Here is a 26,735-nt window from a genome sequence, read left to right as displayed (position 1 = left end):
TTTACTTAATCAATAAGACTTGTTCATAATATGTATTTTATTTTTCGTTACCACGCAGCAGACAAAGAAAAATGTAAAAATAATCTGACAATGGATGCTTTTAACTATAGACAGACCATCTTATCCTAGTATAATTTATTTGTATTTTCATGTGTTGCCAGTGAGTACGGTTACATGCACGCAATAATACAATTATTGTGGATAGTGAGATTAATATAACAGTTTGTTTAAAATGTTTACATGCTTTGCAAGGAAGGATATATCCCTTTTTTTTCTTCAATTTTCTCCAAAAATGACATACCCAAATCTAACTGCCTGTAGCTCAGGACCTGAAGCAAGGATATGCATATTCTTGATACCATTTGAAAGGAAACACTTTGAAGTTTGTGGAAATGTGAAATTATTGTAGGAGAATATAACACATTAGATCTGGTAAAAGATAATACAAAGAAAAAAGCATGCGTTTTTATTTGTTTATTTTGTACCATCATCTTTGAAATGCAAGAGAAAGGCCATATTGTATTATTCCAGCCCAGGCACAATTTAGATTTTGTCCACTAGATGGCAGCAGTGTACATGCAACGTTTTAGACTCATCCAAGGAACCATTGCATATCTGTTCAAAATGTTGTATCAAGACTGCCCAAATGTGCATAATTCGTTTATTAATATTTTTTCAAGTTCATAACTGTGCACTCTCCTCAAACAATAGTATGGTATTCTTTCACTGTAATAGCTACTGTTAATTGGACAGTGCAGTTAGATTAACAAGAATTTAAGCTTTCTGCCCATATCAGATATGTCTGTCCTGGGATTTTTTTTTGTTACTTACAACCTCATGCTAATCTTATTAGCCTACGTTAGCTAAACCGTCCCGCGGGGGGGACACCAATCCCGTAGAGGATAAACGATTTCCCTAATAATCCTGTTTACTTTTGAGACTTTTATTAATGCAGAAAATCGTGAATCAAAATAAATGTTCTACCCCAGTGACCATGTCATTTTTTCGAAGCCTATTTGATTCTGAGTTTGTACATATAAAGTTTGCATGTGTAAACTACTTCTGAGATGCAGACTTTCAGAAACTCACTTAACTCGGGCATAAGAGGGAAGCTTGCGCTACCAGTGCATGAGCAGATCAAATACACAGCTGCAATGCTACTGGAATGCCGATTAAGCTGTTTACGTGTCCTAACAATTTGAAAGAATGCTCAGAAAACCAGGTGTTGTAATCGATGTATGTTTCCTTTGATTTTGACCTCACGCCAATTAACATAAGCAGAGTAAGGTGTTTACATGTCTTTTTCCATTCTCGGCCTACTGCCATAATCAGTTTAATATCGAATTATTATTGTGAAAGTTAAAATACTCAGTCTGGACTGTGTTTCAACAGGTTATTCCCATTGAAGTCAACATTTTGTGATGGGTGGACCGGCGGCCAAATTGAGTGTACCAGTCAAATACCTGTGGACTGAGGGGCTTTGTCTATTCTATTAATTCTGTTTCTGTGTGGAAGTTGAACAGAGAGGAGGTGATCATCATTAGCAACAATATACAGTATGATTTCACAGCGCCTCAGCAATTCATATTTTCTGAGGCAACTGAATAACAGAAAGATTAGGTGGTTCTGTGAAGATTAACATACAATATTGTATAATTATAACAAAAACGTAGGCTTGGTGCTTGTTGGGTAAATCCCACTTGACGTAGAAGTTCACACGATGGACTGCTTAATTGCTGAAGAAAGATCAATGGGTAGAAGTCTGATGATCACTCTTCACATGATGACACACTTCTCCTCAGCCACCTGTTGTATCTCTGTCATGGTGGTCTGGGCTTTGGTCTTCAGCTGGTCCATGTCCATGTTCTGCAGTTGATGTAGCTGTCCTAGTAGTGAGTCGTTCACCGCCTCTTCCTCCTCATCCTCGTCCACCATCTTGGCTAGGTCCTCAGGGAGATCCAGGTCATCTCCCGCCATCTTCACCATGGCTTCGTCCTGGCCACTCTGAGAAACAGACACATAGTCAGAAATATACAGTGAGGGAAAAAAGTATTTGATCCCCTGCTGATTTTGTATGTTTGCCCACTGACAAAGAAATGATCAGTCTATAGTTTTAATGGTAGGTTTATTTGAACAGTGAGAGACAGAATAACAACCAAAAAATCCAGAAAAACGCATGTCAAAAATGTTATAAATTGATTTGCATTTTAAAAGTTTAATGTTATACCACAATGTCACCCGTTATGCTGAATGACATTAGCTTTTTTATCCCATATTTTCACTAGTTTACAACATTTAATCATGCAATTCATATTTACTTGTTGTATGAATACTGAATATGATCATTTTAAACTATTTTATGTCATTTTAAGGTATTTCAAGGCACATTATCTTTATACTATAGATGCCATTGTCTAATAAGGAGAGGGCTGCACGGCACAGACAAAAGATTAACGCAGATCCAGTTGCTAGGGAGGAAAGACTAGCCAGAAGAAAAGCAAGGTATTGTTTTCATGGTTTCATGCTACTGTCAGCAACAGGATATAATAGCATATAAAGCTGGGTAGATAACGCTTAACATTAAGTTGTACTATTACACTGTAGTTAATGTTTTATTTCCACTACAGTTAAGATATAACTGATGAATTATATTAGTTAATATAATATGACACACACACACCCACACACACACACACAGAATTATGGATTAAAAATGGATTATGAATTATATTAGTTAATAGCTGCTTCACATTTGGGGCACTTTATGAAAAATCGAGACAGTACAAGTTTGAATTTAAGTAGTTTGATGGGCATTTTATGTAGCTATTTTGTGTAGGTATCTTGAAATTGTATTTGTGTACCTGCATTGAATAGAAATGTACCAGTTACAGTGTAACAATGCATAATTACAACATTAACTATCATATAATAATGGTGTAATAATGCAACTTAATGCAATGTAAAGTGTTGCCGTAGGCTCAAATTATAGTACATTGATTGTTATTAACATTAGCAATGAAATAGTAACAGCACATGTTTGAAAGAGAAAGGGAGAACTATGTTGCATAGTAAAACCCATGTTCTTTAGTGTGTGGCGTATAGGTCATTTCTCTATCTCTCTCTCTAGTTTAGAAGAGATCTAAGTTCAGCTAGCCTGCACATTTTAAACAGCTTATCCTGTTTTTTTTACACAGTTTTATAATTAAAAAAAATAGCTAAAAGAAAAATAATTTTGCTGCTACTAATAATAGTTCATAGGATCATTATTGTTATTGCTGAAGGATTCACCTTTAATCAATATTTGTGGGCCGTAGTGATGTCATTCAGGGTAACATTCAGGGTGTCATTCAGGGTAACAAAATACTGTTATACAGTATAACACCAGTATTTTGCATTAAAACACAATAACTTTGTTTTGTTGACTCAGAGAGACAAAAACACATCTCACAGGATGAAGTGAAAGATTTTTTTCATAGATTTTTGATTTTTTTTCAGTGTTAGGCAGGAAGTTTTGTCTAAAAAACCTTTAACAAATTTTGAGTTGTACCCGTGACAAATATGTGGTTTTCAAACTAAAATAATGTCATTTTTTCTGGGGAGTTATATTTCTGCCAGTCGAAGCATGGATATATAACCTTGTGATTTAAAAAAATGGGCATAAAATTAAAACAATTGCAAAAACATTCAGTGTTATTCTGAATTACATTTTACTAGGGTACATAAAAAAATGATTTATTGGCTTTATTCTTGAATATAACTAATATAAGGGAGTAGGTGACACTCCAATGAACATAAAAAAGCCTTTTAGGAAATTGTAATTGCTGTTTTCTTTTTTTGCTACTTTGAAAACCTTATAAGACTTTTACCCATATATATATATATATATATATATATATATATATATATATATGGCCAGGACTGATTGGGCTCTGACAGTCATGTTTCCATTGTCTACAGGGGATCAACGTGATAATTGGGGGCTAAGGGCTCATGTGTTTTAAGTTCTACATATATGAAGTTTGTGGTCAGGCCTACACAGAGTTGATTACGTTACTTTCTAAATCAAATCAAATCGTATTGGTCACATACACGTGATTCGCAGATGTTATTGCGGGTTTAGCGAAATGCTTGTGTTTCTATCTCCGACTGTGCGGTAATATCTAACAAGTAATATCAGTAAGGAACCTTTTGGATTGCCCAAATTCAGTAATATAATCAGATTAATTTGTTACTTTTGGATTACTTTCCCCTTAAGAGGCATTAGAACAACGTGCTCAGCCCCCTCCTGTACTCCCTGTTCACCCATGACTGCGTGGTCATGACACCTCCAACTCAATCATCAAGTTTGCAGACTACACAAAAGTAGTGGGCTTGATTACCAACAACGACGACAATGATGTGACAGCCTACAGGGAGAAGGTGAGGGCACGCGGAGTGTGGTGTCAGGAAAACAACCTCTCACTCAACGTCAACAAAACAAAGGAGATGATCGTGGACTTCAGGAAACAGCAGAGGGAGCACACCCCTAACCACATCGATGGGATAGTAGTGGAGAAGGTGGAAAGTTTTAAGTACCTCAGCGTACACATCACAGACAAACTGAAATTGTCCACCCACACAGACAGTGTGGTGAAGAAGGCGCAACAGCACCTCTTCAACCTCAGGAGGCTGAATAAATTTGGCTTGTCACCCAAAACCCTGACAAACGTTTACAGATGCACAATCGAGAGCATCCTGTTGGGCTTTATCACAGCCTGGTACGGCAACTGCCTCACCCTCAACCGCAAGGCTATCCAGAGGGTGGTGCGGTCTGCACAACGCATCACCGGGGGCAAACTACTTGCCCTCCAGGACACCTATAGCACTCGATGTCACAGGAAAGCCGAAAAGATCATCAAAGACAACAACCACCTGAGCCACTGCCTGTTCACCCCGCTACCATCCAGAAGGTGATGTCAGTACAGGTGCATCAAAGCTGGGACCGAGAGACTGAAAAATGCTTTTATCTGTTAAACAGCCATCACTAACACGTAACATGTAATCAGTTAGTCACCTACCCTGGTCCTACAGTAAGTCAGCTCTTACCTCAGGTAGGCGGTACTTGTCCCTCAGGCAGGACCTCAGGTTGGCCCTCTCTGCCTTCTTTGTGGCAAACTCCTTGTCCCGCTCCATTCTGCAAGGGAAAGAAAGTCACTTCGATTTAACTCCCTCAAGTGTGTTAATTCTATAGATATGGAAGCAAATTCACATCAAATAATACATATGAAAACCAAAGGGCTAAGAAATGTTTACTGACAACCTGACCTGACCAGGAGAAACCTTGGGCCCTAGATATATCATATATAGGATATGGTCAGGTAGGTGGAGACAGAGATGGTCCTGGCTAGAGATAGGGTTGTGAACAATAGGTTCATGGAATTCCAATGGCGGCCAGGGAGGAAGGGATTATAATGACAGCAAGAACATGACTAAGCAAGATTACAGTATTTGCCTCAATATATTACAGTATACTATTTGATTATTTAGCATCTCTTGGTGATGTTTTTTTTCTTCATATAAGGACAAAGTAAATTGTCCCTCATGTCTTTGATTAGAGGGGGACTAAGGTCAGACTGTATACAGGTCCTTGGGTTTCCTTTAGGGAAAAGATAGATAGACTTATAAGCGCTATTATAACCATGTTGTTAAGTATGGAAGTAGATGTTCCTCTATACCAAGCCAGTGTAGACTTGAGGGATAGAAATTTGCCTCTGTGACCCAAATCCGTCCTTAAAGTGACAGTCTCTAATTTTGTCTGAAATTTTTTAGTTGGAAATATTTAACTTGATTTTTAATAATATGACTTATAAATACTGTACCTTACTGAGACTATTTTGTTCAACATATTTTCTACTCTTCAGTGTGTGTAATGTATTTATACCTTGGATATCACTTTTCAACAAGTTCAAAAATCACTGGAAGACGTCTTTAACAAGCAACTTCCCTTAAAAAGTAACTTCTCATTTTGGCATCGATATGAGTCTGAAACATTTACTCTAGTGTCAAAATTGACTACAAAATGTAAATAGGATAATTTTGGTCATATAGTCAGTCTCGTCCAAAACTGAGATTTGGGAGATGATATAAAACATGTTTATGTCACATAATGAAGGGTACCGTAACAGATTTCCTTGGGTTGGGTTTATTTCTATCCTGTCCACATGTCCACAGCTGGGAGCACCCAATTAATCATTTCGGAGCACAGCTGCATGGACCCGATCGTAATGCCCATGGTCAATTTGGTTTGACATTCGATATCCCTATGGGGCTAGTTAGGGACCAACTGTCACGGCTGTTTGAAGGATCGGACCAAAATGCAGCGTGCTCGTAGTTCCACATATTTTATTTACCGTGAAACTAAATGCAATACACTAAATACTTCAATACACAAGAACAACAAACCGTGACGCAGAGAGAAAACACACTACTCAAAAAATAATAACCCACAAAAATGAGTGGGACAAACATCAGCTTAAATATGACCTCCAATTAGAGACAACAACAACCAGCTGTCTCTAATTGGAGAGCATACCAATCAAGACCTACTCTACCATAGAAAACAACAACTTACTATGGTCAGGACGTGACAGTACCACCCCCCCAAAGGTGCGGACTCCAACCGCACCTAAAAAAAACAACAACAAAACCCCCCACACAACAACCCCCCCAACAACAAAACACAAAGGGAGGTTAGGGTGGGTGACTAATGTCTATGGCGACTCATATGCAATACCCAGAACCTTCTTATCCAGCGCCTCCCCCCATGGAGACGGCTCGGGTTTGGGGCGTGACCCCCACTCCACCCACTGATCCCTCTGCTTCTTTACCACCTGACCGTGGATCGTTGTCGAACGAACTGGACTGTAGATCATTGCTAGAGGTTCTGGGATGTAGGCCGCCGCTGGAGGCTCTGGGTTGCAGGCCGCTGCTGAAGGCTCTGGGCTGCAGACCACCGCTGAAGGCTCCGGACTGGGGAGCGCCGCTGAAGGCTCCGGACTGGGGAGCGTCGCTGGAGGCTCCGGACTGGGGAGCGTCGCTGGAGGCTCCGGACTGGGAGGCGTAGCTGGAGGCTCCGGACTGAGGAGTGTCGCTGGAGGCTCCGGACTGAGGAGCGTCGCTGGAGGCTCCGGACTGAGGAGTGTCGCTGGAGGCTCCGGACTGAGGAGCGTCGCTGGAGGCTCTGGACTGAGGAGCATCGCTGGAGGTTCCGGACTGAGGAGTGTCGCTGGAGGCTCCGGACTAAGGAGTGTCGCTGGAGGCTCCGGACTGAGGAGCGTCGCTGGAGGCTCCGGACTGAGGAGTGTCGCTGGAGGCTCCGGACTGAGGAGCCTCGCTGGAGGCTCTGGACTGAGGAGCATCGCTGGAGGTTCCGGGCTGAGATCCGTCTCAGTAGGTTCCGGACTGTAGGCCGTCTCAGTAGGTTCCGGACTGTAGCCGTCTCAGTAGGTTCCGGACTGTAGGCCGTCTCAGTAGGTTCCGGACTGTAGGCCGTCTCAGTAGGTTCCGGACTGTAGCCGTCTCAGTAGGTTCCGGACTGTAGGCCGTCTCAGTAGGTTCCGGACTGTAGCCGTCTCAGTAGGTTCCGGACTGTAGGCCGTCTCAGTAGGTTCCGGACTGTAGCCGTCTCAGTAGGTTCCGGACTGTAGCCGTCTCAGTAGGTTCCGGACTGTAGGCCGTCTCAGTAGGTTCCGGACTGTAGGCCGTCTCAGTAGGTTCCGGACTGTAGGCCGTCTCAGTAGGTTCCGGACTGTAGGCCGTCTCAGTAGGTTCCAGACTGAAAAACGTCGCCGGAAGCTCTGGACTGGGAACTGTCGCCGAAAGCTCTGGACGGGGAATGTGCACTGGAATCCTGATGCGTGGTACTGGCATGGGTGGCGCCAGACTGGTAACCCCCACCTCAGGACGAGTGCAGGGAGCAGGAACAGGACACTCCGGACTGGGCATGCGCACTGGAGGTCTGATGCGTGGAACTGGCCTAGGTGGCGCCAGACTGGTAACACGCACCTCAGGGCGAGTGCGGGAAGCAGGCACAGGATGTACCGGACTATGGAGGCGAACTGGAGACCAGGCATTCTGAGCAGGTCTACTCCTAAGTCGCTCTGGATAAGAGCGTCTGCTAAATGACGTAAATGTAAATGTAAATTTCTATATGCATTTCTACAATTTGTTGTTGGTTCGAGTTATTTAGGTCATTGAAATTTGGAGCGATTGACATTTTAAAACATTGTGTAATTTACTGTTGGTGTCACGTCCTGACCATAGTAAGTTGTTATTTTCTATGGTAGAGTAGGTCAGGGCATGACAGGGGGTGTTTGTCTGTTTTTGTACTTCAATGTTCATTTTCTAGTTTTTGTATTTCTATGTTGGTTTTGTTTGGTATGATCTCCAATTAGAGGCAGCTGGTTGTCGTTGTCTCCAATTGGAGGTAATATTTAAGCTGATGTTTGTTCCACTTGTTTTTGTGGGTAATTATTTTTTGAGTAGTGTGTTTTCTCTCTGCGTCACGGTTTGTTGTTCTTGTGTATTGAAGTATTTAGTGTATTGCATTTAGTTTCACGGTAAATAAAATATGTTGAACTACGAACACGCTGCATTTTGGTCCGATCCTTCAAACAGCCGTGACAGAATCACCCACCAAAAAAGGACCAAGCAGCGTGGTAAGGAGTATCTGGAGGAATGGACTTGGGAGGAGATTTTGAATGGTAAAGGACCCTGGAGGCAGGCTGGGGAGTATTGTCGCCCGAGGGAGGAAATCGAAGCAGCAAAAAGGGAGCGACGATACTACAGTGCTCTCGATGCAAGAACCTCTCTCCGGAATCTTGCGTCGAGCTCCGCGCTTGACTCCTTGACTGGCTCCGGTTCACTCCATGGCTCTCTCCGATAAGCACGGAAGTTAGATCAGGTCTCCCCCCTGATATCGCCAAACTCCCCGTGTGCCCCCCCCCAAAAAAAACATTTTTGGGGCTGCCTCTCAGCCTTGCCTCTCGGTGCATATAGAGCCCCGTAGCATAGCCTCGTTATTGTTATTCTTATTGTGTTACTTTTTATTATTACTTTTTATTTTTGCCTACCTGGTAAATATTTTCTTCTTCTTGAACTGCACTGTTGGTTAAGGGGTTGTAAGTAAACATTCCACGGTAAAGTCCATACTTGTTGTATTCAGCGCATGTGGCAAATAAAGTTTGATTTGATTTGAGTCATGCATGGCCACACAGTCATGGGTGAACAACAAGTACAAGAGGGGACTAAACACACACCCCTGAAGGGCCCCCATGTTGAGGGTCAGCGTGGCAGATGCATGAGTATGTGTGGTTACCAGTTGCTGACTCTGGAGCAATAGCAGTGGAGTAGGAAAAGGAAGAGAGGAGGAAGTAAAAGAAGAAGAAGAAGTAAAAGAAGAGGAAGAAGAGGGTTGTCTGGAGCACAGTGCTGGTCAGTTATTACACCAGAATTGCATTATCTTACGTCAGAGTTATTGGAGGGACTAGCATCGACATGTTGCAGTAGTGACGCCACCTGTCGGAAGACAGTGTCCCAGACCCTAATCCCCCTGACCCCTGCATGGCCAGGCTTACATGAGCCTAATGCTACAGCCCCCAGTCATTACAATAAGCCATTCTGCCGGGAGCCTACAGCCTACAGTTTTTATACCTGCCTTTCACTGACATCACCTGAGCCTCACACCAACACACACACACACACACACACACACACAAGCACAAGCACACATATTATTCACACATAATTGCTCTCATGCACACCAACACACACATGTATGTATGTGCACTCAGGTATGTATGTGTAGGTGGGCAGTAACACGTGGATACATGTGCTCGTAAACATGTAACACCATGTGCCTGTCGTTCTGCTCTACCCGCCCCTCTGTGAGAGACAGACACTCGTGGCTTGACAGGAAGCTAGTGTTGAAAGTAGGCTAATCACTAAACCCCTCAACCAGTGTTTATATGATACACAGCAGGGCTTTATATACCTCTACTCTCTGTAGCAGATGTCAAACACATAATGTGGTACTGTATTAGTTATCAGACATAATGTGGTACTGTGTTAGTTATCAGACATAATGTGGTACTGTGTTAGTTATCAGACATAATGTGGTAGGTACTGTGTTAGTTATCAGACATAATGAGGTACTGTGTTAGTTATCAGACATAATGTGGTAGGTACTGTGTTAGTTATCAGACATAATGAGGTACTGTGTTAGTTATCAGACATAATGTGGTAGGTACTGTGTCAGTTATCAGACACATAATGTGGTACTGTGTTAGTTGTCAGACTGTAAGGCCACTACCTCTGCTGCTCTTAGACAGACCACTGGAAGATGAATTTGACATTAACATTGACACACTCTACACTCATGTTATGAAGCTAGATAGGTCTCTGAGAGTTGTAGTAGATGTTACTGTCTGTAGCATCAAAATGTTTTGCTGGTAAATTAGGCCAGCTAGCACCTTTTGCATTATTCATTTAGGCCAGCTAGCACCTTCTGCATTATTCATTTAGGCCAGCTAGTACATTTTGTATTAATCATTTAGGCCAGCTAGCACCTTTTGCAATATTCATTTAGGCCAGCTAGCACCTTTTGCAATATTAATTTAGGCCAGCTAGCACCTTTTGCAATATTAATTTAGGCCAGCTAGCACCTTTTGCATTATTCATTTAGGCCAGCTAGCACCTTTTGCGTTATTCATTTAGGCCAGCTAGCACCTTTTGCGTTATTCATTTAGGCCAGCTAGCACCTTTTTCATTAATCATTTAGGCCAGCTAGCACCTTTTTCATTATTCATTTAGGCCAGCTAGTACCTTTTGCGTTATTCATTTAGGCCAGCTAGTGTAACAGTATAGCTTCCGTCCCTCTCCTCGCCCCAACCTGGGTTTGAACCACGGACCCTCTGCATACATCAACAACTGACACCCACAAAGCATCGTTACCCATCGCGCCACAAAAGCCGCGGCCCTTGCAGAGCAAGGGGAACAACTAATTCAGGTCTCAGAGCGAGTGACGTCACAGATTGAAACGCTATTAGCGCGCACCACCGCTAACTGACTAGCCATTTCACATCGGTTACACTCACCCCCCTTTTGACCTCCTCCTTTTCCGCAGCAACCAGTGATCCGGGTCACGGCACCAATGTAACAGTATAGCTTCAGTCCCTCTCCTCAGCCCAACCTGGGCTTGAACCAGGGACCCTCTGCACACATCAACAACTGACACCCATGAAGCATTGTTACCCATCACGCCACAAAAGCCGTGGCCCTTGCAGAGCAAGGGGAACAACTACTTCAGGTCTCAGAGCGAGTGACGTCATCGATTGAAACGCTATTAGCGCGCACCACCGCTAACTAACTAGCCATTTCACATCGGTTACACTAGCACCTTTTGTGTTATTCATTTAGGCTAGCTAGCACCTTTTGCGTTATTCATTTAGGCCAGCTAGCACCTTTTGCATTATTCATTTAGGCCAGCAGGCACCTTTTGTTTTAATCATTTAGGCCAGTTAGTACCTTTTGCATTATTCATTTAGGCCAGCTAGTACCTTTTGCTTTAATCATTTAGGCCAGCTAGCACCTTTTTCATTATTCATTTAGGCCAGCTAGTACCTTTTTCATTATTTATTTAGGCCAGCTAGTACCGTTTTCATTATTAATTTAGGCCAACTAGTACCTTTTGCTATATTCATTTAGGCCAGCTAGCACCTTTTGTGTTATTCACTTAGGCCAGCTAGTACCGTTTGCCTTATTCATTTAGGCCAGCTAGCACCTTTTGCGTTATTCATTTAGGCCAGCTAGCACCTTTTGCGTTATTCATTTAGGCCAGCTAGCACCATTTGCGTTATTCATTTAGGCCAGCTAGCACCTTTTACGTTATTCATTTAGGCCAGCTAGTACCTTTTGCGTTATTCATTTAGGCCAGCTAGCACATTTTGCGTTATTAATTTCGGCCAGCTAGCACGTTTTGCCTTATCCGTTTAGGCCAGCTAGCACCTTTTTCATTATTAATTTAGGCCAGCTAGTACCTTTTTCATTATTAATTTAGGCCAGCTGTCACCTTTTTCATTTATCATTTAGGCCAGCTAGCACCTTTTGCGTTATTCATTTAGGCCAGCTAGCACCTTTTGCGTAATTCATTTAGGCCAGCTAGCATCTTTTTCTTTATTAAATTAGGCCAGCTAGCACCTTTTGCGTTATTCATTTAGGGCAGCTTGTACCTTTTTCATTATTAATTTCGGCCAGCTAGCACCTTTTGCATTATTCATTTAGGCCAGCTGGCACCTTTTGTTTTAATCATTTAAGCCAGTTAGTACCTTTTGCATTATTCATTTAGGCCAGTTAGTACCTTTTGCGTTATTCATTTTCGCCAGCTAGCACCTTTTGCGTTATTCATTTAGGCCAGCTAGCACCATTTGCGTTATTCATTTAGGCCAGCTAGCACCTTTTGCGTTATTCATTTTAGCCAGCTAGTACCTTTTGCGTTATTCATTTAGGCCAGCTAGCACCTTTTGCGTTATTCATTTAGGCCAGCTAGTACCTTTTGCGTTATTCATTTAGGCCAGCTAGCACCTTTTGCGTTATTAATTTCGGCCAGCTAGCACGTTTTGCCTTATCCGTTTAGGCCAGCTAGCACCTTTTTCATTATTAATTTAGGCCAGCCAGTACCTTTTTCATTATTAATTTAGGCCAGCTGTCACCTTTTTCATTTATCATTTAGGCCAGCTAGTACCTTTTGCGTTATTCATTTTAGCCAGCTAGTACCTTTTTTTCTGTTGGGGCTAGGGGGCAGTATTTGCACGGCCGGATAAAAAAATGTACCCGATTTAAACTGGTTACTACTCTTGCCCAGAAACAAGAATATGCATATAATTAGTAGATTTGGATAGAAAACACTTTAAAGTTTCTAAAACTGTTTGAATGGTGTCTGTGAGTATAACAGAACTCATATGGCAGGCCAAAACCTGAGAAGATTCCATACAGGAAGTGCCCTGTCTGACAATTTGTTCGCCTTCTGTGGCATCTCTATCAAAAATACAGCATCTCTGCTGTAACGTGACATTTTCTAAGGTTTCCATTGGCTCTCAGAAGGTGCCAGAAAGTGGAATGACATCTCTGCAGTCTCTGGGCGAAAAACAACAGGAGTTTTTGTGAGTGGTCAGGCAGGGAACAATGACACTGGAGATGCGCGTCCACGAGACGACTCCATGTTTTTCTTTCAGTCTTTGAATGAATACAACGTCGCCCGGTTGGAATATTATCGCTATTTTATGAGAAAAATAGCATAAAAATTGATTTTAAACAGCGTTTGACATGCTTCGAAGTACGGTAATGGAATATTTAGAATTTTTTTGTCACGAAATGCGCTCGCGCGTCACCCTTTGGATACTGACCTGAACGCACGAACAAAACGGAGCTATTTGAATATAACTATGGATTATTTGGAACCAAAACAACATTTGTTGTTGAAGTCGAAGTCCTGGGAGTGCATTCTGACGAAGAACAGCAAAGGTAATCCAATTTTTCTTATAGTAAATCTGAGTTTGGTGAGGGCCAAACTTGGTGGGTGTCAAATTAGCTAGCCGTGATGGCTATCTACTCAGAATATTGCAAAATGTGCTTTCGCCGAAAAGCTATTTTAAAAGCTGACACCGCGATTGCATAAAGGAGTTCTGTATCTATAATTCTTAAAATAATTGTTATGTATTTTGTGAACGTTAATCGTGAGTAATTTAGTAAATTCACCGGAAGTTTGCGGTGGGTATGCTAGTTCTGAACATCACATGCTAATGTAAAAAGCTGGTTTTTGATATAAATATGAACTTGATTGAACAAAACATGCATGTATTGTATAACATAATGTCCTAGGAGTGTCATCTGATGAAGATCATCAAAGGTTAGTGCTGCATTTAGCTGTGGTTTGGGTTTTTGCGTCCCACCTTGCCCAGGGAGGTTAAAGTTCTGACAGGTTACTGGAAGTAGCGAGTTCACGTTCATGTCACGTTAGCATGAAACAAATCTTATTTTTTCATTATGTGATATCACAGTTCCTTAGCTTCTCTCTTTTTGTCCACAGTTACTTCCTAAGTATAATCCGTTACAGTTTCTAGTTACCTGTATAAAATTATAATCATTAACGTAACTTTTGGATTACCCAAACTCAGTAACATAATCTGATTACTTTCCCGTTTACTTTTAATTACTTTCCCCTTAAGAGCAATTAGAGGAGGACAAAATATTATCCATCAAACACATTTGGTGTGCCATCATAGGGGTTTCAGACTTGCTCAGGTGGAACAAACTTAAACATCCGCCTTTTTTAAATTCTGAATTGAATGTCATTGAGAAAACAGAAACGTGTCATGATGTATTTTTTTTCTCTCAAAACATCCTTTGTGAATTTAAAAGTAATCCAAGAAGTAATTATCTAGTTTTTCAAAGTTTGGGTGGTAACATAACTGATTACAGTTATTGTTTTTTTAACAATCTAATGAAATGTAACTGATTACATGTAATCAGCCACTCCCAAATCCTGCTGTCCGGTATGCTAATATAGCATGTAAAAACATACGTCTTGAAACATAAATATTTTTTTACTAGTTCCCCTGACTTGCCTCATCTGCTAATCTGCTATTGTGAGCAAATTAGCCATTCCTCATATTAGCCTAAATCTGGATTTAGGTTCAGATATAAAGACACATTGGTACACTTTGCTCTTTGGGGGTTTTAGCTAGGATTAAGGGGTAATGAATTGGTACACTTTGACCTTTGGGGGTTTTAGCTTGGGTTAAGGGGTTATGAATATATTATGAATTTGTTCAAAACACAATGCGAATATAACTTGATCAGTTGATCAATTGATTGATTGGTTACTCACTTCTCCTCTATGAGCTGTCGCTGGTACTCCTCAAACTCTTCTCTGGACATTCCTTTAGACTCAGGGGTCTCCTTCACATCGCCTGCTGGCACCTCAGCCTCTCCTCCTCCTCCCGTCATATCCTTCAACTTACTCCCCAACATGGCCTTCATCATGAACGACATCCTGGACCAACCGATGAGCTACAGAACTACAGTGGAGCACTACAGGGGAAGGGGAGGGTAGCAGGTTGTTAGAAAGAGGCCCACAACTGCCTCAAATGTAGAGTGAAAGAGTAGCTAAATCAAGTTTAAAGATAATAATTCCACAATGTTGACCTGCTCAGTGCAAATATAGTTTTTTTGATTTGAAGAGTTTAAGAAGAGCTGAGATGATGTTGTGTTCTGTAGAGTAAAACTTTCCCTGGTGTCACCATAAGCTGTTGTCTGTCAAGGTGAAGGGATCTGGGTGTCCATGTATTCTGTCTGGAGTAAAACCGCTCAAGAGCTTAGCTTATTACATGTAGCCTACTGAACAGTACTGAACAGGCGCCGGCCAGCCAGACCTCACCACTGGGCCGCACACACAGTCAGACTACCTGGACCCCACATACACAGTCAGACTACCTGAACCCCACATGCAGAGTCAGACTACCTGGACCTCACATACACTGTCAGACTACCTGAACCCCACATACACTGTCAGACTACCTGAACCCCACATACACTGTCAGACTACCTGAACCCCACATACACAGTCAGACTACCTGAACCCCTCATACACTGTCAGACTACCTGAACCCCACATACACAGTCAGACTACCTGAACCCCTCATACACTGTCAGACTACCTGAACCCCTCATACACAGTCAGACTACCTGAACCCCTCATACACAGTCAGACTACCTGAACCCCTCATACACAGTCAGACTACCTGAACCCCTCATACACAGTCAGACTACCTGAACCCCTCATACACAGTCAGACTACCTGAACCCCACATACACAGTCAGACTACCTGAACCGCTCATACACTGTCAGACTACCTGAATCCCACATACACCTGGTCCAGTGGTTCTTTGGGAAGGGTGATGGTTCTATGTGGAACCATACTGACTAAAATAAAATTTTGAGCCCTTCAATGGTTCTTTGGAGTTCAAAATAGGGTTCTATCTTCTTTTAATGGTAATTAAAATGTAGGGGCGGTGGCTAATTAGAATATTTTGGGGCGTGGTTTGCTCACAGCTCTTTTTCTGCAACCATTAGTGAGTGTCATTCATTCCAGTTCATGGAATCTGTTGACCAGTGATAGTGTCTTGTGAAAGATTCACGTACGGTATGTCCTTGTGTCAAAATGAGAACAGTTGACTAAATGAGTGGTTCTCAATTCTCTCCAGAGACTCCCAGTGGTTCCAGAGCTAGCACACCTGATTCAACTTGTTAACACAACAATAATGCCTAAGGAATAATAAACTCTGTATGGTTTCTTCACAAGGATCTACAAAGAACCTTTAAGATTAACAAAGGTTCTTTATAAACTCAGCAAAAAAAGAAACGTCCCTTTTTCAGAGGCCTGTCTTTCAAAGATAATTCGTAAAAATCCAAATAACTTCACAGATCTTCATTATAAAGGGTTTAAACATCGTTTCCCATGCTTGTTCAATGAACCATAAACAATTAATGAACATGCACCTGTGGAACGGTCGTTAAGACGCTAACAGCTTACAGATGGTAGGCAATTAAGGTCACAATTATGAAGACTTAGGACACTAAAGAGGCCTTTCTACTGAATCTGAAAAACACCAAAATAAAGATGCTCAGGGTCCCTGCTCATCTGCGTGAACGTGCCTTAGGCATGCTGCAAGGAGGCATGAGGACTGCAGATGTAGCCAGGGCAATAAATTGCAATGTTTGTACTGTGCCTAAGACAGCGCTACAGGGAGACAGGACGGACAGCTGATCGTCCTCGCAGTGGCAGACCACGTGTAACAACACCTGCACAGGATTGGTACATCCGAACATCACACCTGCAGGATGGCAACAACAACTGCCCAAGTTACACTAGGAACGCACAATCCCTCCATCAGTGCTCAGACTGTCCGCAATAGGCTGAGAGAGGCTGGACTGAGGGCTTGTAGGCCTGTTGTAAGGCAGGTCCTCACCACTGTCGAGTCGCAGTTTTGTCGGATTGCGTTTATCGTCAAAGGAATGAGCATTACACCGAGGCCTGTACTCTGGAGCGGGATCGATTTGGAGGTGGAGGGTCCGTCATGGTCTCGGACTGAGCTTGTTGTCATTGCAGGCAATCTCAATGCTGTGAGTTACACGGAAGACATCCTCCTCCCTCATGTGGTACCCTTCCTGCAGGCTCATCCTGACATGACCATCCAGCATGACAATGCCACCGGCCGTACTGCTCGTTCTGTGTGTGATTTCCTGCAAGACAGGAATGTCAGTGTTCTGCCATGGCCAGCGAAGAGCCAGGATCTCAATCCCATTGAGCACGTCTGGGACCTGTTGGATTGGAGGGTGAGGGCTAGGGCCATTCCCCCCAGAAATGTCCAGGAACTTGCAGGTGCCTTGATGGAAGAGTGGGGTAACATCTCACAGCAAGAACTGGCAAATCTGGTTCAGTCCATGAGGAGGAGATGCACTGCAGTACTTAATGCAGCTGGTGGCCACACCAGATACTGACCGTTACTTTTTATTTTGACCCCCCCCTTTGTTCAGGGACACATTATTCAATTTCTGTTGGTCACATGTCTGTGGAACTTGTTCAGTTTATGTCTCAGTTGTTGAATCTTGTTATTTTCATACAAATATTTACACACGTTAAGTTTGCTGAAAATTAACACAGTTGACAGTGAGAGGACGTTTCTTTTTTTGCTGAGTATAGAACCATTCTCCATAAAGGTTCTATAAAGAACCATAAAGAGTTGTAACTACAGCGGAACCCTTTTTTGGTGATATCAGGGACTGTAGTATTCTCTGTTTATACAGTGCCTTCGGGAAGTATTCAGACCCATTGACTTTTTCCACATTTTGTTACGTTACAGCCTTATTCTAAAATGGATTAAAAACTTTTTTTCCCTCATCAATCTAAACACAATACCCCATAATGACGAAGAAAAAACAGGCTTTCAGATTTTTGGGGGATAATTTAAAGAAAATAAAAAAACTGAAATATCACATTTGCATACGTTTTCAGACCCTTTACCCAGTAAAGCACCTTTGGCAGTGATTACAGCCTCAAGTCTTCTTGGGTATGACGCTACATGCTTGGCACACCTGTATTTGGTGAGTTTCTCCCACTCTTCTCTGCAAATCCTCTCAAGCTCTGTCGGCTCTATTTTCAGGTCTCTCCGGAGATGTTCAATAGAGTTCAAGTCCGGGCTCTGGCTGGGCCATTCAAGGACATTCAGAGACTTGTCTCAAAGCCACCCTGATGAAGGCCATGCAGCCGAAACGCGTCGGTTTTTTAAAAACATTGTTTCTATTGAACATGCCATACTAATAAAGGCATTTTAATTAATTATATGAAGAGTGCCTTGGTCCTCCTTTCTTTTTGAAGACCAACTCAACCCTTTTACCAAAGAGCACCTTCTGTCTACCAACATTTACTATTGTGGACCTCAGTAGCGCTTCCCTTCCTCCTCTTTCCACTCTTGCATTGACTTGGCTGTGTGCTTAGGATCGTTGTCCTGTTGGAAGATGAACCTTCGCCCCAGTCTGAGGTCCTGAGTGCTCTGGAGCAGGGTTTCATCAAGGATCTCTCTGTACTTTGCTCCGTTTATCTTCCCCTGACTAGGTCTCCCATTCTCTGCCGCTGAAAAACATGTCCGCAGCATGATACTGCCACCACCATGCTTCACCGTAGGGACGGTGCCAGGTTTCCTCCAGATGTGGCCCTTGGCATTCAGGCCAAATTGGTTTCATCAGACCAGATTATCTTGTTTCTCATGGTCTGAGAGTCTTTATGTGCCTTTTGGCAAACTACTAGTGGGCTCATATGTGCCTTTTACTGAGGAGTGGCTTCTGTCTGGCCACTCTACCAGAGATGGTTGTCCTTCTGGAACGTTCTTCCATCTCCACAGAGGAACTCTAGAGCTCTGTCAGAGTGACCATCAGGTTCTTGGTCAACTCACTGACCAAGGCCCTTCTCCCCAGATTGCGTAGTTTGGCCGGACGGCCAGCTCTAGGAAGAGTCTTGGTGGTTCAAGACTTCTTCCATTTAAGAATGATGGAGGCCACTGTTCTTGGGGATCTTCAATGCTGCGGAATTATTTTGGTATCCTTCCCCAGATCTGTGATTCAACACATGTTTTTAGAGCTCTACGACAATTCCTTCAACCTTATGGCTTGGATTTTGCTCTGACATGCACTGTCAACTGTGGGACTTTATATAGACAGCTGTGTGCCTTTCCAAATCATGTCCAATCAATTGAATTTACCACAGGTGGACTCCAATCAAGTTGTAGAAACATCTCAAGGATAATCAATGGAAACAGGATGCACCTGATCTCAATTTCGAGTCTCATAGCAAAGGGTCTGAATACTTACGTAAATAAGGTATTTCTGTTTTAAATTTTTAATAAAATAGCAAAAATTTCTAAAAACCTGTTTTCGCCTTGTCATTATGGGGTTTTGTGTGTAGATGGATGAGGGAAATAAATAATTTCATACATTTTAGAATAAGGGGTCAGAATACTTTCCGAACCCTCTGTAGAACCTTTTATTGTCACGAGCGTCTAGGACCAGTAGATATGTGAAATCAGGAGCAGGAGACAGAGGGCCGGAGCAACTGAGTTTTAATAAGAAATACCAGTCGTAATAGCCGTTGGGCACAGGGCGTGTGGCGAAGTCCGCCAGGAGAAAACACTTTTCTCAATAAAAACAAAGAAGCGCACTGAAAAAACAAACAGCGCGCGGGGCGCAGCCCGGCAATATAATGACTTCTTAATCGGATACAATACAACTGTCCTTCGTGAACAAATGAACAATCCCGCACCAGAACCCCAACTGAAAATACACATTAAATAACCCCCCACTAATGACAAACACAAAACAGGTGCGGGATAGACAGACAAAACCAACAGACACAGAAACAACGATCGGTGGCAGCTAATAAGCCGGCGACGACGACCGGCGAGCGCCGCCCGACCGAGGAGGGGCGCCACCTTCGTTAGATACTGTGACATTTATTAACCTTTCATTAATGTTTTTTTTGTAGAACCTTAGGAAATGTTTTTGTATAGCACTATACCGGTTCCATTTAGAACCTTGTGACCATGGTTCTTTATACAGTTGACGTCGGAAGGTCACATACACCTTAGCCAAATACATTTAAACTCAGTTTTTCACAATTCCTGACATTTAATCCTAGTAAAAATTCCCTGTCTTAGGTCAGTTAGGATCACCACTTTATTTTAAGAATGTGAAATGTCAGAATAATTGTAGAGAGCATGGAGTACGGAGAAAAAAATGTAGGAAGTGTATGCATTCACTACTGTAAGTCGCTCTGGATAAGAGCGTCTGCTAAATGACTAAAATGTAAAAATGTACAATTTATTTCAGCTTTTATTTATTTCATCACATTCCCAGTGGGTCAGAAGTTTACATACACTCAATTAGTATTTGGTAGCATTTCCTTTAAATTGTTTAACTTGGGTCAAACGTTTCAGGTAGCCTTCCGCAAGCTTCCCACAATAAATTGGGTGAATTTTGGCCCATTCTTCCTGACAGAGCTGGTGTAACTGAATCAGGTTTGTAAGCCTCATTGCTCGCACACACTTTTTCAGTTCTGCCCACAAATGATCTATAGGATTGAGGTCAGGGCTTTGTGATGGCCACTCCAATACCTTGACTTTGTTGTCCTTAAGCCATTTTGCCACAACTTTGGAAGTATGCTTGGGGTCATTGTCCATTTGGAAGACCCATTTACGACCAAGCTTTAACTTCCTGACTGATGTCTTGAGATGTTGCTTCAATATATCCACGTAATTTTCCATCCTCATGATGCCATCTATTTTGTGAAGTGCACCAGACCCTCCTACAGCAAAGCACCCCCACAACATGATGCTGCCACCCCCATGTTTCACGGTTGGCATGGTGTTCTTCGGCTTGCAAGCCTCCCCCTTTTTCCTCCAGACATAACGATGGTAATTACGGCCAAACAGTTCTATTTTTGTTTCATCAGACCAGAGGACATTTCTCAAAAAATTATGATCTTTGTCCCCATGTGCAGTTGCAAACCGTAGTCTGGCTTTTTTATGGCGGTTTTGGAGCAGTGGATTCTTCCTTGCTGAGGGGCCTTTCAGGTTATGTAGATATAGGACTCGTTTTTGTGTGGATATAGATACTTGTGTACCTGTTTCCTCCAGCATCTTCACAAGGTCCTTTGCTGTTGTTCTTTGATTGATTTGCACTTTTCGCACCAAAGTACATTAATCCCTAGGAGACAGAACGCGTCTCCTTCCTGAGCGGTGTGACGGTTGCGTAGTCCCATGGTGTTTATACTTGCGTACAATTGTTTGTTCAGATGAACATGGTACCTTCAGGTCTTTGGAAATTTCTCGCAAGGATGAACCAGACTTGTGGAGGTCTACAATTGTTTTTCTGAGGTCTTGGCTGATTTCTTTCGATTTGCCGTGATGTCAAGCAAAGAGGCTGTCACAGGCGTCATAGTGAACAGACCAAGGCGCAGCGTGTTGAGTGCTCATCCTTTTATTTTAGAATGGAAAAGGCACTTCACAAATGAAAAAACAAACGACAGCCAAACAGTTCTGTCAGGTATACAAACATACTAAACAGAAAGCAACCACCCACAAAGCCCAAAGGAAAACAGGCTGCCTAAGTATGGCTTCCAATCAGAGACAACGAAAGACACCTGCCTCTGATTGGAAACCATACTCGGCCAAACATGGAAAACGAAACATAGAAATAGAAAATTAGAACAAATTCCCCTAGAACAAAAAACCCCCAAACCACACAAAACAACCCCCTGCCACGCCCTGACCATTCTACTATGGCAAATGGCCCTTTTTACTGGTCAGGACGTGACAAAGGCACTGAGTTTGAAGGTAGGCCTTGAAATACATCCACAGCTATACCTCCAATTGACTCAAATTATGTCAATTAGCATATCAGATGCTTCTAAAGCCATGACATCATTTTCTGGAATTTATCCAAGCTGTGTAAAGGCACAGTCAACTTAGTGTATGTAAACTTCTGACCCACTGGAACTGTGATACAGCGAATTATAAGTGAAATAATCTATCTGTAAACAATTGTTGGAAAAATTACTTGTGTCATGAACAAAGTAGATGTCCTAACTGACTTGCCAAAACTATAGATTGTTAACAACAAATTTGTGGAGTGGTTGAAAAACGAGTTTTAAAGACTCCAACCTAAGTGTATGTAAACTTCCGACTTCAGCTGTAGAACCTTCATATAAAGGTTCTATATAGCACCAAAAGGGTGTACGCTATGGTTACAAGTCAAAGAACCATTATTTGGCAAGACCCTGGTGAGGACGACGAGCACACAGATGAGTTTCCCTGAGAAGACGAATGTGGAGGTCCTGGGCTGGCGTGGTTAAATGTGGTCTGCAGTTGGACGTAGTACCAAATTCTCTAAAATGATATTGGAGGCAGCTTATGGTACAGAAATTAACATTAAATTCTCTGGCAACAGCTCTGGTGGACATTCCTGCGGTAATCATGCCAGTTGCACGCTGCCTCAAAACGTGAGACATCTGTGGCATTATGTTGTGGGACAAAACTGCACATTTTAGAGTGGCCTTTTATTGTCCCCAGCACAAGGTGCACCAGTGTAATTATCATGCTGTTTAATCAGCTTCTTGATATGCCACACATGTCAGGTGGATGGATTAATGCACAACATTTGAGATAAATAAGCTTTTTGTGTGTGCAGAACATTTCTGGGATCTTTTACTTCAGCTCATGAAATATGGGACCAACACTTTACATGTTGCATTTATATTTTGGTTCAGTATAGTATCTGTTTTCTTCAGGTGCGCTTGATGAACTGGGCTAGGTTTGTATTTTTGGACTATTCCACTGGCTCCCATTCGGCAAGCAAGTTAAATGAATTAATGTTTTGAATTACTGTAATGAATTACTACAGATTTAGACCTAGAGGGAAATGTATGTATTGGTTCTATACGTTACTGTTATGCAGGAACATTCAAGGTTACAGGCAAGACACAAACAGTAGATCTACTTACACTAGGTTGGATAGGAGGATTAATTCAAATCACTAACTATAATCCTCCTACCCATAAACCCCTGGGCGCCCCCTTCCACAAACACACACACACACTCACGCACACGCACACACACACCGAACACACGCTTGCACGCACGGCATACATATGTTTATTACTGTCCTGGGAACAGTGGGATGTGGAATATCTATTGTGTGTAAGTTTAACTATCTGACAGGAGCTCACCTGTGGTCCTATAGCTAATCGATTCTGACTCTACCTATCAGCCTTGTCTTTACTGTAGTGGGATCCATGCCAGGGAGGGTTTTCTGTCTGTACTGTAGTGGGATCCATGCCAGGGAAGGGTTTTCTGTCTGTACTGTAGTGGGATCCATGCCAGGGAAGGGTTTTCCATCTGTACTGTAGTGGGATCCATGCCAGGGAGGGTTTTCTGTCTGTACTGTAGTGGGATCCATGCCAGGGAGGGTTTTCCATCTGTACTGTAGTGGGATCCATGCCAGGGAAGGGTTTTCTGTCTGTACTGTAGTGGGATCCATGCCAGGGAAGGGTTTTCTGTCCGTACTGTAGTGGGATCCATGCCAGGGAAGGGTTTTCCATCTGCACTGTAGTGGGATCCATGCCAGGGAAGGGTTTTCTGTCTGTACTGTAGTGGGATCCATGCCAGGGAAGGGTTTTCCATCTGTACTGTAGTGGGATCCATGCCAGGGAAGGGTTTTCTGTCTGTACTGTAGTGGGATCCATGCCAGGGAAGGGTTTTCCATCTGTACTGTAGTGGGATCCATGCCAGGGAGGGTTTTCTGTCTGTACTGTAGTGGGATCCATGCCAGGGAGGGTTTTCCATCTGTACTGTAGTGGGATCCATGCCAGGGAAGGGTTTTCTGTCTGTACTGTAGTGGGATCCATGCCAGGGAAGGGTTTTCTGTCCATACTGTAGTGGGATCCATGCCAGGGAAGGGTTTTCCATCTGTACTGTAGTGGGATCCATGCCAGGGAAGGGTTTTCTGTCTGTACTGTAGTGGGATCCATGCCAGGGAAGGGTTTTCTGTCTGTACTGTAGTGGGATCCATGCCAGGGAGGGTTTTCCATCTGTACTGTAGTGGGATCCATGCCAGGGAAGGGTTTTCTGTCTGTACTGTAGTGGGATCCATGCCAGGGAGGGTTTTCCATCTGTACTGTAGTGGGATCCATGCCAGGGAAGGGTTTTCCATCTGTACTGTAGTGGGATCCATGCCAGGGAGGGTTTTCCATCTGTACTGTAGTGGGATCCATGCCAGGGAAGGGTTTTCTGTCTTTACTGTAGTGGGATCCATGCCAGGGAGGGTTTTCTGTCTTTACTGTAGTGGGATCCATGCCAGGGAAGGGTTTTCCATCTGTACTGTAGTGGGATCCATGCCAGGGAGGGTTTTCCATCTGTACTGTAGTGGGATCCATGCCAGGGAAGGGTTTTCTGTCTTTACTGTAGTGGGATCCATGCCAGGGAAGGGTTTTCTGTCTTTACTGTAGTGGGATCCATGCCAGGGAGGGTTTTCTGTTTTTACTGTAGTAGGATCCATGCCAGGGAAGGGTTTTCCATCTGTACTGTAGTGGGATCCATGCCAGGGAGGGTTTTCTGTCTGTACTGTAGTGGGATCCATGCCAGGGAGGGTTTTCTGTCTGTACTGTAGTGGGATCCATGCCAGGGAAGGGTTTTCCATCTGTACTGTAGTGGGATCCATGCCAGGGAAGGGTTTCTTCTTTTACCTCCTCCAGGCAGAATAGGGCCTCGTTTCACAGAGCCTTCGTAGCCTTAAGATTGTTGTTAGAACCTTGATGTGTCTTTGGTAGCCGAGGTGTTTCCTAGAGCCTTCATTAGTAACGTGGCTCCTAAAAACCTTTGCACATCTACGTGTGATACAGACCAGTCTACGAGTGATCCAGAGTCCAGACCACTCGTAGAACAGCCATCGTTGGATGCTTTTTTTGCTCTTCTGCCTCACTTTATTCACAGAAGATCTCCTCTAAACGTAGAATCAAGATGTCGAGGCTATCTGTCTGACTGTGACTGCCTTTAACTTCAGAACAAAGTTGGTGACGAATAGAAAGTTGCCAAAGTATTTGCAATTGTTACAAACAAGTGAAGCATTAAATTATGCTTTTAAATGAAAACCGAGATTACCGCATTAAAAGATACATGGGCCTATTCTATTCATATTGAAATAAATGTTCACGTTCAATCAAAATCCTATTTGCAGCCATAGGTGGTAATATCTCTCTGGGAGCCTATCCGTTGTCAGTATTGTTAAATAATTATAAAGTATGATGTGAATGGAGAAAACTGATCCGAGAACAGCGCTGCTTTTCTTTTGATCCTATCAGTATCGAGAAAAGGTCTGACCACGCCCTGAGAACGTTCTCTATACGTTCCTGTTTGGGAAGCAGTCATAAAAACTTGGCTCATCTGCTATCGATCATTGTAATGCTCAAGTTACGTCCTCAACTGAGAAACAAGTCGGTAGCATCAGGTGAGATGGTACTCTCTGGCGCAACCCTGTGGCAGGACGCACGAAGACAGAGCTGAGGTGAGTACTGTCGACCTGTTTTACTTAATCCTCTTCATACCTATGTGGAACACAAGACTTCCAAGACAGAGTGCCAGTAGACCTTACTATAACACACATAGTGTGAAGACATGGTTACAGATGATATAACCATGATGTATGAAGACTAGCTGACACGGAATCTACCCTGGGAGTCTAAGCTAGCCGTCTCGATGCGATATAAGAGTGTGTCCTCTGGACAAAGCGGTCAGCATGCAAGACACAAAGAAAGCAACTGGCCATTATTCCACACGACTGGATATGAATAGGACTCAATACATAAAGAACTTATAACTAGACAAAACACCTTTCTGAAACCAAGCTAACCCAAAGTACTGTGTGTTTCTACTCTGAGATACTAAGAGTAAAGTGATCATGTCTCTGTTAAATTTGCCCTTTTATGAAATGAACTCAAGCTGCTTTTGGTGAGCTCATTGTGCCAACCTTGTGCCAAGAGAAAAAAGTATCTTAATGTTTACAATAGAATACAATAAAATAGGACTGTTTTATTATCACACATATTGTATATATACTTTGAACGTGTAGGTCAAATGTATGCCGGTAATATAGTATTAGTATAAATTGTCTAATGCGCAGTATATTTGAAAGCTGTTAAGGTCTCCTGATGAAAATGCAGCATGCTGGGAATCAGCCTGCGATTAGAACTCATGTTGTTAATAGAATGTGTAAACATACCCCAAAATGCATTTCACCTCACCCTCTCAGCCAATGGCACGGTTAGAAAACCAGTGGCTGCGCCGCTTGGGAAGCTTGCATTACAGAGGGAGAGATGCTACTTTCTGTTCTCTGACACTGCCCAGAGCGCCGTGCAACTGTACTGAGAGAAAGAGGAGGGGGAGGAGAGAGAGAAGAGGGGGAGGAGGAAGAGTAGAGGGGGAGGAGGGAGAGTAGAGGGGAAGAGGTGGAGGAGGAAGAGTAGAGGGGAGGAGGGGGAGGAGGGGAGTAGAGGGGAAGAGGGGAAGAGGGGGAGGAGGAAGAGTAGAGGGGGAGG

General features: G+C 42.9%; 1 protein-coding gene across 3 annotated transcripts; it reads right to left on the bottom strand.

Moving 5' to 3' along the window:
- Positions 1 to 884: 884 nt before the first annotated feature.
- Positions 885 to 26,556, bottom strand: cplx4c (complexin 4c). 3 transcript variants are annotated; one of them, XM_029705884.1, is made up of 4 exons: positions 26,420 to 26,556; positions 14,924 to 15,126; positions 5,086 to 5,173; positions 885 to 2,004 (listed from the first exon to the last, which is right to left on the bottom strand). In XM_029705884.1, exons 2-4 carry the CDS (start codon positions 15,085 to 15,087, stop codon positions 1,777 to 1,779), a joined length of 480 nt encoding a protein of 159 aa, XP_029561744.1. In that variant the 5' UTR covers positions 15,088 to 15,126; positions 26,420 to 26,556; the 3' UTR covers positions 885 to 1,776. The 3 variants fall into 3 exon arrangements, with proteins under 3 accessions (XP_029561744.1, XP_029561745.1, XP_029561743.1); XM_029705885.1 differs by having other exon boundaries at positions 26,442 to 26,556; XM_029705883.1 differs by lacking the exon at positions 26,420 to 26,556 and adding an exon at positions 15,241 to 15,449.
- Positions 26,557 to 26,735: the final 179 nt, after the last annotated feature.

The sequence above is a fragment of the Salmo trutta genome, chromosome 21 (genome assembly GCF_901001165.1).
Source record: "Salmo trutta chromosome 21, fSalTru1.1, whole genome shotgun sequence".
Classification (NCBI taxonomy): domain Eukaryota; kingdom Metazoa; phylum Chordata; class Actinopteri; order Salmoniformes; family Salmonidae; genus Salmo; species Salmo trutta.
Note: the sequence above shows the minus strand (reverse complement) of the source record. Positions and strands in the feature narration are given on the sequence as shown.